Source organism: Amblyraja radiata, chromosome 35 (assembly GCF_010909765.2).
Source record: "Amblyraja radiata isolate CabotCenter1 chromosome 35, sAmbRad1.1.pri, whole genome shotgun sequence".
NCBI lineage: Eukaryota > Metazoa > Chordata > Chondrichthyes > Rajiformes > Rajidae > Amblyraja > Amblyraja radiata.
Genome location: NC_045990.1, coordinates 18,117,797 through 18,133,411, shown reverse-complemented (window position 1 = coordinate 18,133,411; position 15,615 = coordinate 18,117,797). Strand labels below are relative to the sequence as shown.

The 15,615-nt window shown below is 51.9% G+C and overlaps 1 protein-coding gene across 2 annotated transcripts in view; it reads left to right on the top strand.

Annotated features, from left to right (window-relative positions):
- Window positions 1-15,615, top strand: part of LOC116991980 (adhesion G protein-coupled receptor E1-like) — a 36,059-nt gene that overhangs the window by 13,706 nt on the left and 6,738 nt on the right. For both annotated transcript variants that reach the window (XM_033051008.1, XM_033051007.1), the window contains 11 exons: window positions 73-224; window positions 741-839; window positions 1,854-2,031; window positions 2,900-3,007; window positions 4,220-4,413; window positions 5,903-6,070; window positions 7,902-8,108; window positions 11,400-11,632; window positions 12,136-12,202; window positions 14,103-14,194; window positions 15,088-15,256. In XM_033051008.1, the coding sequence (XP_032906899.1) occupies window positions 73-224; window positions 741-839; window positions 1,854-2,031; window positions 2,900-3,007; window positions 4,220-4,413; window positions 5,903-6,070; window positions 7,902-8,108; window positions 11,400-11,632; window positions 12,136-12,202; window positions 14,103-14,194; window positions 15,088-15,256 (1,667 nt within the window). The remainder of the gene's footprint in view (window positions 1-72; window positions 225-740; window positions 840-1,853; window positions 2,032-2,899; window positions 3,008-4,219; window positions 4,414-5,902; window positions 6,071-7,901; window positions 8,109-11,399; window positions 11,633-12,135; window positions 12,203-14,102; window positions 14,195-15,087; window positions 15,257-15,615) is intronic.

The window sequence follows — 15,615 nt, the reverse complement described above, 5'->3', positions numbered from 1 at the left end:
ACCCTGGGGCTAATGGGATGTGCAGCCACAGACACTAACCTGAAGCCAACCCCTCCCTCTCTTGTGTTTCAGTGTCCGGGCCGGCAGCCCCGACTGGCCGGAGCGGCGGGGTCACCACAGCCAGAGAGCCCGAGCCCAGGCTGCCCAGCGGGGGTCCCAGCACTGCCCTGGACCCCCGAACCAGCACCACCCAGCACCGCCAGCTGACCATCGCCCCTCGCAGGGTAACGTCTGGGGGGATTGAGCACACTCTCACTAGGGGTGGGCAAGGGGGAGGGGAGGAGATGGGGCAGGTGGGGGGGAGGGGAGGGTGGGAGGGGGCAGGGGGAGAGGTAAGGGAGGGGTGGGAAAGCGGAGGTGGTGTGGGGTGGGGAGAGGAGGGGGTTGTGAGTGCTGCTGGGTGGGGACAGGTGGGGTGAGGGGTGAGGACAGGTGTGGGTAAGGGGTGGGTACAGGTGGGGTGAGGGGTGGGTGAGGGGTGCGGACAGGTGGGGTGAGGGGTGAGGACAGGTGTGGGTAAGGGGTGGGTACAGGTGGGGTGAGGGGTGGTCGACACTGTTGGGTCTTGCACCATGCGTTGTGGAGCATCATGCCCACCAGAGGCCAGGCAGTGGGTGGGGAGGAGTGAGCGAGGGGCGGTAGTGCCGGGCAATGCCCACAGAGGGCACCAGCGAGCGGCGCCGACTCCCCCTCCCCCTCACACAAGGAGGTATATTACCCACCCGCTTGTGTCCCTCCAGCCACATGCACCCTGGGAGGAGATCTGTGCCAGGGCCTCCAACACCAGCCGGCTGTTTGACGGATTGTGCCAGGGAGCGGGCACTGGATTACCACCAGAGGTGAGCAATCGTCACCCTGAGACCATGCGATCCTGAGCACTGATCATGGCCGATCCATCTCTCCCTCCTAACCCCATTCCCATCCCATCTCCCCATAACCTGTGACACCCGCACTAATCAAGAATCTACCTATCTCTGCCTAAAACATAAACCCTCCACAGCCGTCTGGGGCAATGAATTCCACAGATTCACCACCCTCTGACTAGGATGGCACGGTGGTGCAGCGGTAGAGTTGCTGCCTCACAGCGCCAGAGACCTGGGTTCCATCCCGACTACGGGCGCTGTCTGTACGGAGTTTGTATGTTCTCCCCGTGACCTGCGTGGGTTTTCTCCGAGATCTTTGATTTCCTCCCACACTCCAAAGACCTGCAGGTTTGTAGGTTAATTGGCTGGGTGTAAATGTGTAAATTGTCCCTAGGGTGGTGTTAGTGTGCGGGGATCACAGCTCAGTGGGCCGAAGGGCCTGTTTCCGCACTGTATCTCTGAACTAAACGAAAGAAATCCCTCCTCATGTCCTTCCTAAAGGTACGTCCTTTTATTCTGAAGCTGTGGCCTCTGGTCCTGGACTCTCCCACTAGTGGAAACATCCTCTGGGCCTGGCCAAGCTGGCCATCGGTGGGTCACGGTGCCAGGCGGAAGAGGGCACTGTCCGAGCCGGCTGCCTGCCCCTTTACCGGGATCACCTCCGTGCCCGGGTGGTGTTCGACAGGGACTACGCCCTGTACACAAGCACCCTGGGGGGTTTCTGGGACCACTGGGCACCACGGGGGGGGGGGGGGGGTGGAATGTGTCCTTAATAAGGATGGTGATATAGTCGTTTCCGAATATTTGTATTATTTGATCTCTGGCGGTGGCTTTGTTTTGAGGAATTTCATTTGTAAATAATATTGTAAATACGGGAATAAATCTATTTTTTGGTTTAAAAAGAAAAGTGGAAACATCCTCTCCACGTCCTAGACTTGAGGAGGAGAGGGGTGGGTCACAGCACTGACTGATGGGGTTGTTGTACTGCAGGATGTGATTGCGTATTCGAGCGGGATCTTGGCCGGCCGCTCCGAGTGGGAGGACACGCCGTGGGAGGAGAGGATCGAGTCTGCCTCCCTCCTACTGACGGGCGTGGAGGAGGCTGCCCTCTCCTGGGGCAGCATCGGCCCCGCAGAGAGGCCCAGGATCATCGCCAACGAGGAGATGGGTAAACCCACAGAGGGGCGGTACGGGGGAGAAAGGGGTGGCAGCCCAGCCCAGCTCAGCTCAGCCTAGCTCAGCCCAGCTCAGCTCAGCCCAGCTCAGCTCAGCTCAGCCCAGCTCAGCTCAGCTCAGCTCAGCTCAGCCCAGCTCAGCCCAGCCCAGCTCAGCCCAGCTCAGCTCAGCTCGGCCCAGCTCAGCCCAGCTCAGCCCAGCTCGGCCCAGCTCAGCCCAGCTCAGCCCAGCCCAGCCCAGCTCAGCTCAGCTCAGCTCAGCTCAGCTCAGCTCAGCCCAGCTCAGCTCAGCTCAGCTCAGCCCAGCTCAGCTCAACCCAGCCGAGCTCAGTTAGCTCAGCTCAGCCCAGCCCAGCCCAGCTCAGCTCAGCTCAGCCCAGCTCAGCCCAGCTCAGCCCAGCCCAGCCCAGCTCAGCCCAGCCCAGCTCAGCTCAGCCCAGCTCAGCTCAGCCCAGCTCAGCTCAGCCCAGCTCAGCTTAGCTCAGCTCAGGTCACCCGCTCCCCCATCGGTCACTGGTCACCCTTGATCTGGGCCCGAGGGTCACTACCCTACAGCCAAGAGCTGGCATGGGAGCGATGGGCTGAAGGGTCTCCCACCCTCGGGTAGGGAGGGGGAAGGAGACAATCACAGAGGAAGCTCAGCCTGAACCAGCTCACTGCAGCGGGTGGAGTGGAGTGGAGTGTGGAGTGGGCGTAGACCAAAGATAGTCCAGGTGGATACAGGTGATGGAGGGGGGGAGGGGGGGTGGAGGGATGGTGGTATGGGATGTAGAGGGGGTAATGCCAGGGATGGAGGGGACGATGCTGATGGTGGAGGGCCTGACCTCTCTGACCCTCTCTGACCTCCGTCCTGTCTCCCAGACCTACAGGTGGTCCGTGTGGAGGGTGCCCCCGGAGGCGACCGCGTGCGGCTACAGGCCGGTGGCAACATGGCGGAGGTGGGCTGGAGGACGGGGACCAACACCTCAGGTAAACGCACTGACTGCTCACCCAGGGACACCCCCCCCCCCCCCGCACACACCCACCCGACCATCCCCTCACCCAGGGACACTCCCCCCCCGCACACACCCACCCGACCATCCCCTCACCCAGAGACACACCCCCCCCCGCACACACCCACCCGACCATCCCCTCACCCAGAGACACTCCCCCCCCCCGCACACACCCACCCGACCATCCCCTCACCCAGAGACACCCCCCCCCCGCACACTCCCACCCGACCATCCCCTCACCCAGAGACACCCCCACCCCCCCCCGCACACACCCACCTGACCATCCCCTCACCCAGAGACACCCCCCCCCCCCCCGCACACATCCACCCGACCATCCCCTCACCCAGAGACACCCCCCCCCGCACACACCCACCCGACTATCCCCTCACCCAAAGACACCCCCCCCCGCACACACCCACCCGACCATCCCCTCACCCAGAGACACCCCCCCGCGCACACCCACCCGACCATTCCCTCACCCAGAGACACTCCCCACACTCACCCCCCTCCCAAACACCCACCCGACCATCCCCTCACCCAGAGACACTCCCCACACTCACCCCCCTCCCACACACCCCCACCTCACATGCACATAGTCAGTTCTGGGCACCATGTTATAGGAAAGATATTGTTAAGCTTGAATGGGTTCAGAAAAGATTTACCAGGATGTTGCCAGGACTAGAGGGTGGTGAATCGGTGGAATTCTTCGCCACAGAAGGCTGTGAAGGCCAAGAGTGAATATTTTTAAGGCAGAGATAGATAGATGATTAGTGCGGGTGTCAGAGGTTACGGGAAGAAGGCAGGAGAATGGGGTTAGGAGGGAGAGACAGATCAGCCATGATTGAATGGCGGAGTAGACTTGATGGGCCGAATCGCCTAATTCTACTCCTATTTCTTATGATCTTATGACAGCATCTCCGGAGAGAAGGAATGGGAGATGTTTCGGGTCGAGACCCTTCTTCAGACTGAGATTCAGGGGAGAGGGGAACGAGAGATATAAACGATGATGTAGAGAGATGTGGAACAAATGATTGAAAGATATGCAAAAAACTAACGATGATAAAGGAATCTGGCCATTGTTAGCTGTGGGCTAGGTGAAAACGAGTTACTGACAACGAGACTCAACAAGGTGACTTTGAAGCTGCATGGCTGGTGGTTTTTGCTCATCTCCCTCTCCACGCTCTCACAGCTTCTGCCGTCGTTGCCTTCATTGTCTACCGCAACATGGAGTCCTTGCTGCAGGGGGCACTCTACAGTAACGAGGAGAGCGGCGGTCGGCACGGAGACTTCCAACTCCAATCCGAGGTGATATCGGCCGCACTGCGACTCTCGGGGAACTCCAGCGCCTCCGTGGCCGTGAGGCTCGTCCTGAAGCATCAACAGGTGTGTCAGGTGAACCCGCGTGGGAAGGAACTGCAGACGCTGGTTTAAACCGAAGATAGACACAAAAAAACGGCGGGACAGGCAGCATCTTTGGAGAGAAGGAATGGGCGACGTTTCTGGTCGAGAACTATCAGAAAGATCCTGCTGGAGTCGGGGAATGTTGAACATAAATAAACGTCACTGGACAGTCGGCAAACAAACTGCCACTGTTTATAGAGTTTGGAGATACAGAGCAGAAACAGGCCCTTCCGTCCACCGAGTCCGTGCTGACCAGCGATCCCCATACACTGACACTATCCTACACACACACACACACTAGGGACAATTTACAATTTTACCAAAGCCGATTAACCTACAAACCTGTACGTCTTTGGAGTGTGGGAGGAAACCGGGGCACCTGGAGAAAACCCACGCAGGTCAGGGGGAGAACGTACAAACTCCATACAGGCAGCACCCATAGTCAGGATCAAACCCGGGTCTCTGGCGCTGTGAGGCAGCAACTCTGGAGTACATTGCAGGATAGAACTAATGTGAACGAGTGATCGCTGGCCGGCCCGGACTCGGTGGGCCGAAGGGAAGTATCTCTAAACTAAACTAAATGGCCGAAGATAGACACAAAAAGCTGGAGTAACTCATCCGGGTCAGGCAGCATCTCTGGAGAGAAGGAATAGATGACGTTTCGGGTTGGAGCCCTTCTTCAGACTGGAGAAGGGACTCGACCCGAAACGTCACCTATTCCTTTTCTCCAGAGATACTGCCTGACCCGCCGAGTTACTCCAGCTTTCTGCGTTTAACCGTTTCTTAAACGTTGGGATAGTCCCAGCCTCAACTACCTCCTCTGGCAGCTTGTTCCATACACCCACCCACCCTGTGGGAAAAAGTTACTCTTCAGACTCCTATGACATCATTTCCCCTTCACCTTCAAGTTCAAGTTCAAGTTCAAGTGAGTTTATTGTCATGTGTCCCTGATAGGACAATGAAGTTCCTGCTTTGCTGCAGCACAACAGAACATAGTTGGCACTTACTACGAAACACATGAATAAATAAACTGGTAAAGTGCAAATAACAGATAATGGGCTATTAATGTTCAGAGTTTTGTCCAAGCCAGGTTTAATAGCCTGATGGCTGTGGGGAAGTAGCTATTCCTGAACCTGGACGTTGCAATCTTCAGGCTCCTGTACCTTCTACCTGAAGGTAGCGGGGAGATGAGTGTGTGGCCAGGATGCCTTGATGATACTGCCAGCCTTTTTGAGGCAACGACTGCGATAACCTTGAACCTATGTCCTCTGGTCCTCGAAAATTGAATTGAAATAGAATTGAATTGTGTTTGTTGGTGTTATGGCACGGTGCCTGGGCAGAGATCTAATATTCTGAAGAAGGGTTTCGGCCCGAAACGTTGCCTATTTCCTTCGCTTCCTGCCTCACCCGCTGAGTTCCTCCAGCATTTTTTGTCTACCAGAGATCTAACATGTCGCCTCGTGTTCTACAGGCATCGACCACAGGAGGGAGAGTATCGTGTGTGTACTGGAGTCAGGCTGCGGCCTGGCATGGCTGGTCGACTAGGGGCTGTGTCTTAGTGCAGTCCAACAGTAGCCACACCACCTGCCACTGCCAACATCTCTCCAGCTTTGCCATCTTGATGGCCTTCACCGAGAAGGTATGTGCTCACCCCTTCCTGCCGTTCCCCCTCTTACCCACCTCAGTTCAGTTTATTGCCACGTGTACCGAGGTACAGTGAAAAGCTTTTGTTGCGTGCTAACCAGCCAGCAGAAGGGACCAGTGGAACGTCCCTTGCGGCCAGGGTCCGGAGGGCAAGGAGCGCCCGCCACTCCACCTAGGGTCCGTAGGGGGAGGAGTGGTTCTGCTGTCATTGGCCGGAGGACTGGTGATGGGACCTAGGGAGTGGGCAGGGCTGAAGATGTCCTGGCCGGGTTGCTCCTAGGCCTGGCCAAGCTGGCCATCCGCGAGTCACGATGCCAGGCGGAAGAGGGCTTTGCCCGAGCCAGATGCTTGCCCCTTTACCGGAGTTACGTCCGCACCCAGGTAGTACTAGAGAGGGACATCGTTGTATATTTGTAAGGATTGTAACATGGTCGTTTGAAAATTTGGTGATTTTGGCGGGTGTGTTATAGCCCTGTCCCACGGTACGAGTTCATTCCAAGAGCTCACCCCAGTTTAAAAAAAATCAAAATCTTGGTAAGCACGGAGAATGAACGTAGCGGGTACGTCGGAGCTCGGGGACGTCTCTTAGCGCTAACGGCAGGTACTCGGGAAGACTCGGTAACGGCAGGTAAGCACGGGAAGACTCGTGAAGATTTTTCAACATGATGAAAAATGTCCACGAGAGCCCCGAGTACCGACGAGTGGCCATTACCGTAAATCTCCGAGTTCGAATCAGGGCAAACTCGGGAGAATTCTTGGAATGAACTCGTACCGTGGGACAGGGCTTTGACCACCGTTTTTTGGGGGTTTTTGTATCGTGATCATATTTAAATCAATTATTTTTTGATACAAAATATAAAACCACCAGCGGAAAGACAATACGTGATTACAGTCGAGCGGCAGGGTGCCGCAGCGGGTAGAGCCGCTGCCTCACAGCGCCCGACACCCGGGTTCAATCCAGACCTCGGGTGCTGCCTGTGTGGAGTTTGCACGTTCTCCTTGTGATCACGTGGGTTATCTCCGGGTGCTCCAGTTACCTCACACATTCCAAAGACGTGCGGGTTTGTAGGTAAATTGCCCCCAGTGTGTAGGGAGCGGGTGGAAAAGTGGGATAACATAGAACTAGTGTGAACGGGTGATCGATGGTTGGCTTGGACTTGATGGGCTGAAGGGCCTGTATCCATGCTGTAAAAGTAAACTAAACCATTCCTTTCCCCACTCGCACTCCCTTTCTCTGCACTTAGTTTTGTTTAGAGATACAACGCGGACACAGGCCCTTCAGCCCACCGAGTCCATGCTAACCAGCGATCTCCGCACACTACCACTAATCAAGTTCAAGTTCAAGTTCCATTTATTGTCACATGCACCAATTGCTACAGTGAGATTTGAATTACCATACAGCCATACGTATAAAAATAACACAATACACGATAGAATTTAAGATGAACATCCCCACACAGCGGAGTCAACGTTTCCCTCTGTGATGGAAGGCAACAATGTTCAGTCCACTTCCTCATTTTTCACCCGTGGTCGGGGCCTTCTAGGGACAATTTACAATTTTATCAAAGCCAATTAACCTACAGACCTGTACGTCTTTGGAGTGTGGGAGGAAATCGAAGATCTCGGAGAAAACCCACGCAGGTCACGGGGAGAACGTACAAACTCCGTACAGACAGCACCCGTAGTCGGGATGGAACCTGGGTCTCTGGCGCTGTGAGGCAACTCTGGCGCTGTGAGGCAACTCTACCGTGGCGCCACCGTGCCATCTCACCCTAACCGTTTATCAGTGATTTTCAGACCTAACCCCTGTCTTGTGTTCCACCCAGCTGCAGAGTCATCGGCACGATGCCCTCTCCGTGATATCCTTCATCGGGATCCCGGTATCACTGGCGTGCCTCCTGCTTGCCCTCGCCACCTTCACCTTCTGCCCACAGGCCAGGAACTCGGTCAGCGCCACCCACACCCAGCTCTGCCTCAGCCTCTTCCTTGCCGAGCTCCTCTTCATCGTGGCCGTCAAGAGAACGGCCAACCGGGTGAGGAACTGGGGAGGGAGGGATGGGGAGACGCCCACCATGTCGCGGTCCATCCACCTCACGTCGTTCTAAATAGAAGTCGAGATGTTTCGTTAGAAAGGCGATGAGGATGCCCTCAAAAAATGAAAGGCTTGGATAGAGTGGATAGAGTCATAGAGTCTGTGCAGAAACAGGCCCTTCGGCCCAACTCGCCCACACCGGCCAACAATGTCCCAGTTACCCTAGTCCCACTTGCCTGCGTTTGGTCCATAACCCTCCAAACCTCTCTTATCCATGTACCTGTCAAACTGTTTCTTAAAGGATGGGATCGTCCCAGCCTCAACTACCCCTTCTGGCAGCTCGTTCCATACACCCACCACCCTTTGTGTGAAAAGGTTGCCCCTCGGATTCCTATTAAATCTTTTCCCCTTCACCTTGAACCCATGTCCTCTGGTCCTCCGGGTCCTCTGGAGAGGATGTTTCCACTAGTGGGAGAGTCCAGGACCAGAGGTCACAGCCTCAGAATTGAAGGACATACCTTTAGAAAGCAGATGAGGAGGAATTTCTTTACTCAGAGGGTGGTGAATCTGTGGAATTCTTTGCCACAGAAGGCTGTGGAGACCAAGTCACCGGGTATTTTTAAGGCAGAGATGGATAGATTCTTGATTAGTACGGGTGTCAGGGGTTATGGGGAGAAGGCAGGAGAATGGAGTTAGTGGGGAGAGATAGATCAGCCATGATTGAATGGCGGAGTAGACTTGATGGCCTAATTCTGCTCCTATCACATGACCTTATTAGACCTGGGGCAGGTCACAGACAGCTGTGGAGGCCAAGTAATTGGGTGTTTTTAAAGCGGAGATTGTCAAGGTCTTGATTAGTAGGGCGTCAAAGATTACGGGGAGAAGGCAGGAGAATGGGGTTGAGAAGGAAAGATAGATCAGTCATGATGGGATAACAGAGTAGAATCTAATGGCCTAATGTTGCCCCTACGACTTATGAATTGATGAGATTCAGAAGATGTTGGTGTGGCCGCATTTGATCAGTTTTGGTCACTCTGCTGTAGGAAAATAGACACAAAATAGTGGAGTAACTCAGCGGGTCAGGAAGCATCTCTGGAGACAATAGACAATAGCCAATAGGTGCAGGAGTAGGCCATTTGGCCCTTCGAGCTAGCACCGCCATTCAATGTGATCATGGCTGATCATCCCCAATCAGTACCCGGTTCCTGCCTTCTCCCCATATCCCTTGACTCCGCTATTTTTAAGAGCCCTATCTAGCTCTCTCTTGAAAGCATCCAGAGAACCTGCCTCCACCGCCCTCTGAGGCAGAGAATTCCACAGACTCACCACTCTCTGAGAAAAAGTGTTTCCTCGTCTCCGTTCTAAATGGCTTACTCCTTATTCTTAAACTGTGGCCCCTGGTTCTGGACTCCCCCAACATCGGGAACATGTTTCCTGCCTCTAGTGTGTCTAAACCCTTAACAATCTTATATGTTTCAAAGGAGGGAAGGACCAAGTGGCGTTTGGGGTCGAAACTCTTCTTCAGACAATTATAAGGAGGATGTCACTGAGGTGGAAAGATATCAGAGATTTACATGGATGTCATGAGGTGTTGAAGACCTGAGCTATAGGGAGAGGTTGGGCAGGGTTGGACTTTATTCCTTGGAGCTCAGAAGGATATGGGGTGATCTTACGCATCTGCAGAAGATCATGAGAGAATAAATAAGGTATTTTACCCAGCGTAGGGGAATCGAGAACCAGAGAACATGGGTTTAAGGAGAGAGGGGAAAGATGCAATGGGAATCTGAGGGGCAACATTTTCACGTATAGGGCGGTGGGTATATGGAGCGAGCTGCCAGAGGCTGTAACTGAGACAGGTACAATAACAAGATTTAAAAGACATTTGCAAGGGTGGATGGATAGGAAACATTTAGAGGGATATGGGCCAAACACAGGCAAATGAGACAAGCGGCATCTTGGCTGGCAAGGAAGGGTTGGGCAGAAAGGCCTGATTCCACGCTGTATGTCTATGACTCTCCAAAACTTTAGTGATTGTGAAACTTAATAATACAATTAATAGCCTTTATTATTAATATTAGTCAATTGCTTGTTATTATTATATTATTATTATTACCAGTAATATTTTTTTTATAATTGGCTACCAACACTGCAGAGAAAAAAAACATGCAAACTCCGCACTGACAGTGCCCAGAGTCGGGATCGAAGCAGTATCTCTGGAGAGAAGGAATAGGTGACGTTTCTGGTATTCCTTCTCTCCAGAGACGCTGCCTGTCCTGAGTTACTCCAGCTTTGTGTATCATCTTCGGTTTAAACCAGCATCTGCAGTTCCTTCCTACACAAACTAAATAACTTCATCTCATCAGTCAGACATGTGGACTGGAGATACTGTGGCTTCACAGAGGGTACGGTGATTGTTGGTCGGTGGGGACTCGATGGGCTGAAGGGCCTGTTTCCACGTGGTATCTCCAAACTAGTGTTGCCAACTGTCCCGTATTAGCCGGGACATCCCGTATATTGGGCTAAATTGGTTTGTCCCGTACGGGACCGCCCTTGTCCCGTATTTGACCGCTACTACTCGGGTCGAGGGGACTGTCGGGTCAGAGCGCCGCGTCCGGCCCCGCCTCACCCGTCCCGACGTAGTGCAGCCCATGGAGTGCAGCAGCAGCAGCAGCAGCGCCTCGCCCGTGGCCCCGTCGGTCGGCAGCCCGGCCAGCTGTCCGACCTTCGGACCTTCGCTTACCGCTGACACCACCACCACCCCTTCTTCTCATGTACGATCATCGGTTCATGAGTTGGATGGGATGCTGGACTTTGCGCGTGGCGTCGCGTGACTCGGGCCAAAACCCCTCAGCTGGCCCGCCGGCTGGGCTTTCTGTGCAGTCGAGCACCCGGGCCAACTCATCATTCACCCAGCCACGGCCGAGTCGGTCCACGAATTGCCGTCGGGAATTTGTCCCGTATTTTGACCTTTTGTCCCTCATTTGGGAGTGAGAAAGTTGGCGACCCTACTGTCAACAAAACCTATACAAGAAGGATCTTGACCCGAAACGTCACCCATTCCTTCTCTCCAGAGATGCTGCCTGTCCCGCTGAGTTACTCCGGCATTTTGTGTCTGTCCCAAAGTGTCTTAAGCGCCACTAAAATATCTGCTTCCACCACCACCTTCGCTGCCAAGAGATTGAAACCATAGAGGTCTAAGTGGGAGCAACAATCACCACAGGTAAATGGACTGAGCCAAGGGGCTGGATGGTCACCCCTGTCCCACCTTGATTATGTTTCTTTGGTCTTTCAGATCGTGTGTGGGGTGGTGGCGGGATGCCTGCATTATCTGTTCCTGGCTGCCTTCGCCTGGATGAGTTTGGAATCCTTTCAGCTCTACGTCATGGTCAAAAACCTGAAGAAGATGCGGGTGTCCAGTTCTGGCCACACGGGCAAGCTTGTCTACGCCGTGGGATACGGGTGCCCCGCGCTGGTGGTCACCCTCTCCGCACTCATATACCCCAACGGATACGGCTCGCAGCGCAAGTGAATATCTTACCATGATGCAGGGGGGACTTATCTTGACAGAGGGTGGTGGGTGGTTGGAACAAGCTGCCATAGGAGGTAGTTGAGGCTGGGACTATAACAACATTTAAAATACATTTGGACAGATACATGGATAGGACAGGTTTGGAGGGATATGGACCAAATGCAGGCAGGTGGGACTAGTGTAGCTGGGACATGTTGGCCGGTGTGGGCAAGTTGGGCCGACGGGCCTGTTTCCACTCTATGACAAGGCAGCATCCCCAACCTCAGGAGGAACTTTGCTCTCATCTCCCGTTGAGACGTTCCTGGGGTGAGAGGGTCCCCAGGGTAGGACAGAGTGTTGGGGAATCCTATACAGCCTACCCCACTCAGGAGTTTCACTCTGAATGTGAGGGGTGTGGGCTGCCCTGATCGGGAGCTCCCCCTTCTCCTGCTCCCCACCTAGTCAATATTAATCAGTGAGTTCCAACACCTTGCACAATGTGTTTCCCTTTGGGTTTCAGCTGCTGGTTACAGGTGGAGAATGGCTTCATTTGGAGCTTCCTCGGACCAGTTTACTTCATCATTTTGGTAATGATTCTACATATATATTTTAATTATTATTATTATTGGTGTTATTATAATTATTGCTATTATTACTATTATGATTGTTATTATTATTGTTGTTATTATTGTTGTTGTTATGTTATTATTGTTATTAGTGCTATTATGATTGTTATTATTGTCATTATGATTGGTGGTGTTATTATTATTATTGTTGTTGTTATTTTTGGTGTTATTATTATTGTTGTTGTTATTATTGTTATTATTGTTATTGTTATTTTTATTATTATTAGACAATAAACTTCTTCTTCCGTGTGGCGAGCACAGCCTAAGTTGTAGGACAACTTGTTCTATTTGATCTTCCGTTTGTGCACGTCGAGTTGATTGCATTAGTCGAAACAGGGCGGACCACGTGAAGGTTGCAATCTTCCACCCCAGACAATAAACAACAGATGCAGGAGTAGGCCATTCGGCCCTTCGAGCCAGCACCGCCATTCAATGTGATCATGGCTGATCATCCTCAATCAGTACCCCGTTCCTGCCTTCTCCCCATATCCCCTGACTCTGCTATTTTTAAGAGCCCTATCTAGCTCTCTCTTGAAAGCATCCAGAGAACCTGCCTCCACCGCCCTCTGAGGCAGAGAATTCCACAGACTCACCACTCTCTGTGAGAAAAAGTGTTTCCTTGTCTCCGTTCTAAATGGCTTACTCCTTATTCTTAAACTGTGGCCCCTGGTTCTGGACTCCCCCAACATCGGGAACATGTTTCCTGCCTCTAGTGTGTCCAAGCCCTTAATTATTGTTATTGTTGGTATTATTATTATTATTATTATTATTAGTATTAGTATTACTATTATTATTATTAGTAGTATTACTATTATTATTATTATTAGTATTACTATTAGTATTACTATTATTATTATTATTAGTATTACTATTAGTATTACTATTATTATTATTAGTAGTAGTATTAGTATTACTATTAGTATTATTATTATTATTATTATTATTATTATAATTATTATTATTATTATTATTATTATTATTATTTGATCTCTTGTAATAATAGTGCATTTTTCACTGAATGCCTGATTACAATCTGCAATTAATTTCAGGAGTCCTTCCCTGTTTCGTTCCCTTGTGCCTACCCTAAAGCCTCTTAACGCCACTATCGTATCTACCCCCTGGCAGCACGTTCCAGGCACCCACCCACCACCCTCTTGCCCCCCACATCTCCTTTAAACTTTGCCTACTCTCACCTTAAACCTATGCCCTCTAGTATTTGATATTTCCATCCTGGGTAAAGGTTCTGACTGTCTAGCCTATTGGTGCATCGACTTCACATTCCTGCCTGATGACTACAAAGTATAATTGTATATACTTGTCCCCTTCGGCCGCCCAGGTTTCAGTGCGAACAATCCAAGTCTGTCCATCTGCTCCATGAACCTAATATCCTCTAACCCAGGCATCGTTGTAGTAAACCTCCTCTGCACCCTCTCCAAAGCCTCCACATCCTTCCTGTAATGGGACGACCAGAACTACATACAATATTCCACATGCGACCTGAAGAAATGTCTTGACCCAAAACATGACCCATTCCTTCTCTCCAGAGATGCTGCCTGTCCCGCTGAGTTACTCCAGCTTTTTGCATCTATCTGCGGACTAACAAAAGTCCTATAGAGGTGCAGCATGGCTTCCTGACTCCAATGTTCAGTGTCCCTTCATGAGTGATAGGAGCAGAATTAGGCTATTCAGCCCATCCAGTCTATGCCATTCAATCATGGCTGATCTATCTCTCCCGCCTAACCCCATTATCCTGCTTTCTCCCCGTAACCCGTGACACCCCGCACTCATTTTATACTCAATTAACACTCAATACTATAATTCAATTTTTATCGAGCATTTAAACCATGTCACAACCCAACAGATCAACACCTTCCTGTTCACCACGTCTCTCTACACGTTGAATGAAGAGCTTTCTAATCGTGACATGAAAGTCTCGAAGATCAAAGACACAAGGTAAGCTTGCTACGATGAGTCCAAAGAGAAGAGAGGAACTATGACATGATGGCCAATACAGGGTGATGTTGTTGCTAGGCAACAAGATGGCCCCTACAAGATGGTGTTGTTGCTAGGCAACAAGATGGCCCCTACAAGATGGTGTTGTTGCTAGGCAACAAGATGGCCCCTACAAGATGGTGTTGTTGCTAGGCAACAAGATGGCCCCTACAAGATGGCGCCGTTGCTAGGCAACAAGATGGCCCCTACAAGATGGCGCCATTGCTAGGCAACAAGATGGCCCCTACAAGATGGCGCCGTTGCTAGGCGACTCTATGCATGTTCTTCCCAGACAGAGATTTCCTACCACTCCACTCTTATAAACCTCTTTTCTTCCTGCAAATTTAGCACCATTTTCTTTCATTTAGCTTAGAGATACAACGAGGAAACGGTAACAAGGAGAACAGTCTGCGTGCTGGGTGGCTGTGGTCCTTGATGATGCTGTGTGCCTTCCGCAGGCATAGCCGGTGGGAAATGTCCTGAATGGCCGGGAGACAGTTGCCAGAGATGTGCTGTGCTGCCGCCTTCACCACTCTCTGTGAATTTAACCAATTCCAATTTAACCAAATGGGGCAATTTAACCAAAGCCATTTAACCAAAGAATTTTAACCTACAAATCTGTACGTCATTGGAGTGTGGGAGGAAACCGGAGCACCCGGAGAAAACCCACATGGTCACAGGGAAAATGTACAAACTCCGTACAGACAGCACCTGTAGTAAGGATGGAACCCGGCTCTCTGGCGCTGTGAGGCAGCAACTCTACCGCTGCGCCATCGTTGTCCAGCCCAGGGTTTGGGTTACCAATCGTAAGTGTGGTTGTCCACGTGTCTGACGATGGTTTGTCTTCACTACAGGATGCTGATGTTCAAAGCCATCGCCCACGTCTTCATCCTGGGCTGCACCTGGATCCTGGGCCTGTTCCACTTCCAGGAGGAGACGCTGGTGATGGCCTACCTGTTCACCATCGTCAACAGCTTCCAGGGGACCTTCATCTTCATCATCCTCTGCATCCTCAACCCCAAGGCACGTGGCCGTCCAGTTGTGGACACAAGCAACCGCAGGCGCTGGTCGGAAAAACAAAGACACAGAGTGCTGGAGTAAAGTGTAGGAAGGAACAGCAGATGCTGATTTAAACCGAAGTTAGACAAAAAGGCTGGAGTAACTCAGGCAGCATCTCTGGAGGGAAGGAATGGGTGACGTTTCGGGTCGAGACCCTTCTTCTACAGTGCTGGAGTAAGGCAGGAACTAAAGATTGTACCAATAAATGGATGTATAACAATACAGAAATAGATAGAGTTTGGGCAGGAAAAGGATTAACGATATGGCAAGTATAAACATGTGGTGGTTTACAAAAGGGCAGCAAGGTGGCACAGCGGTAGAGT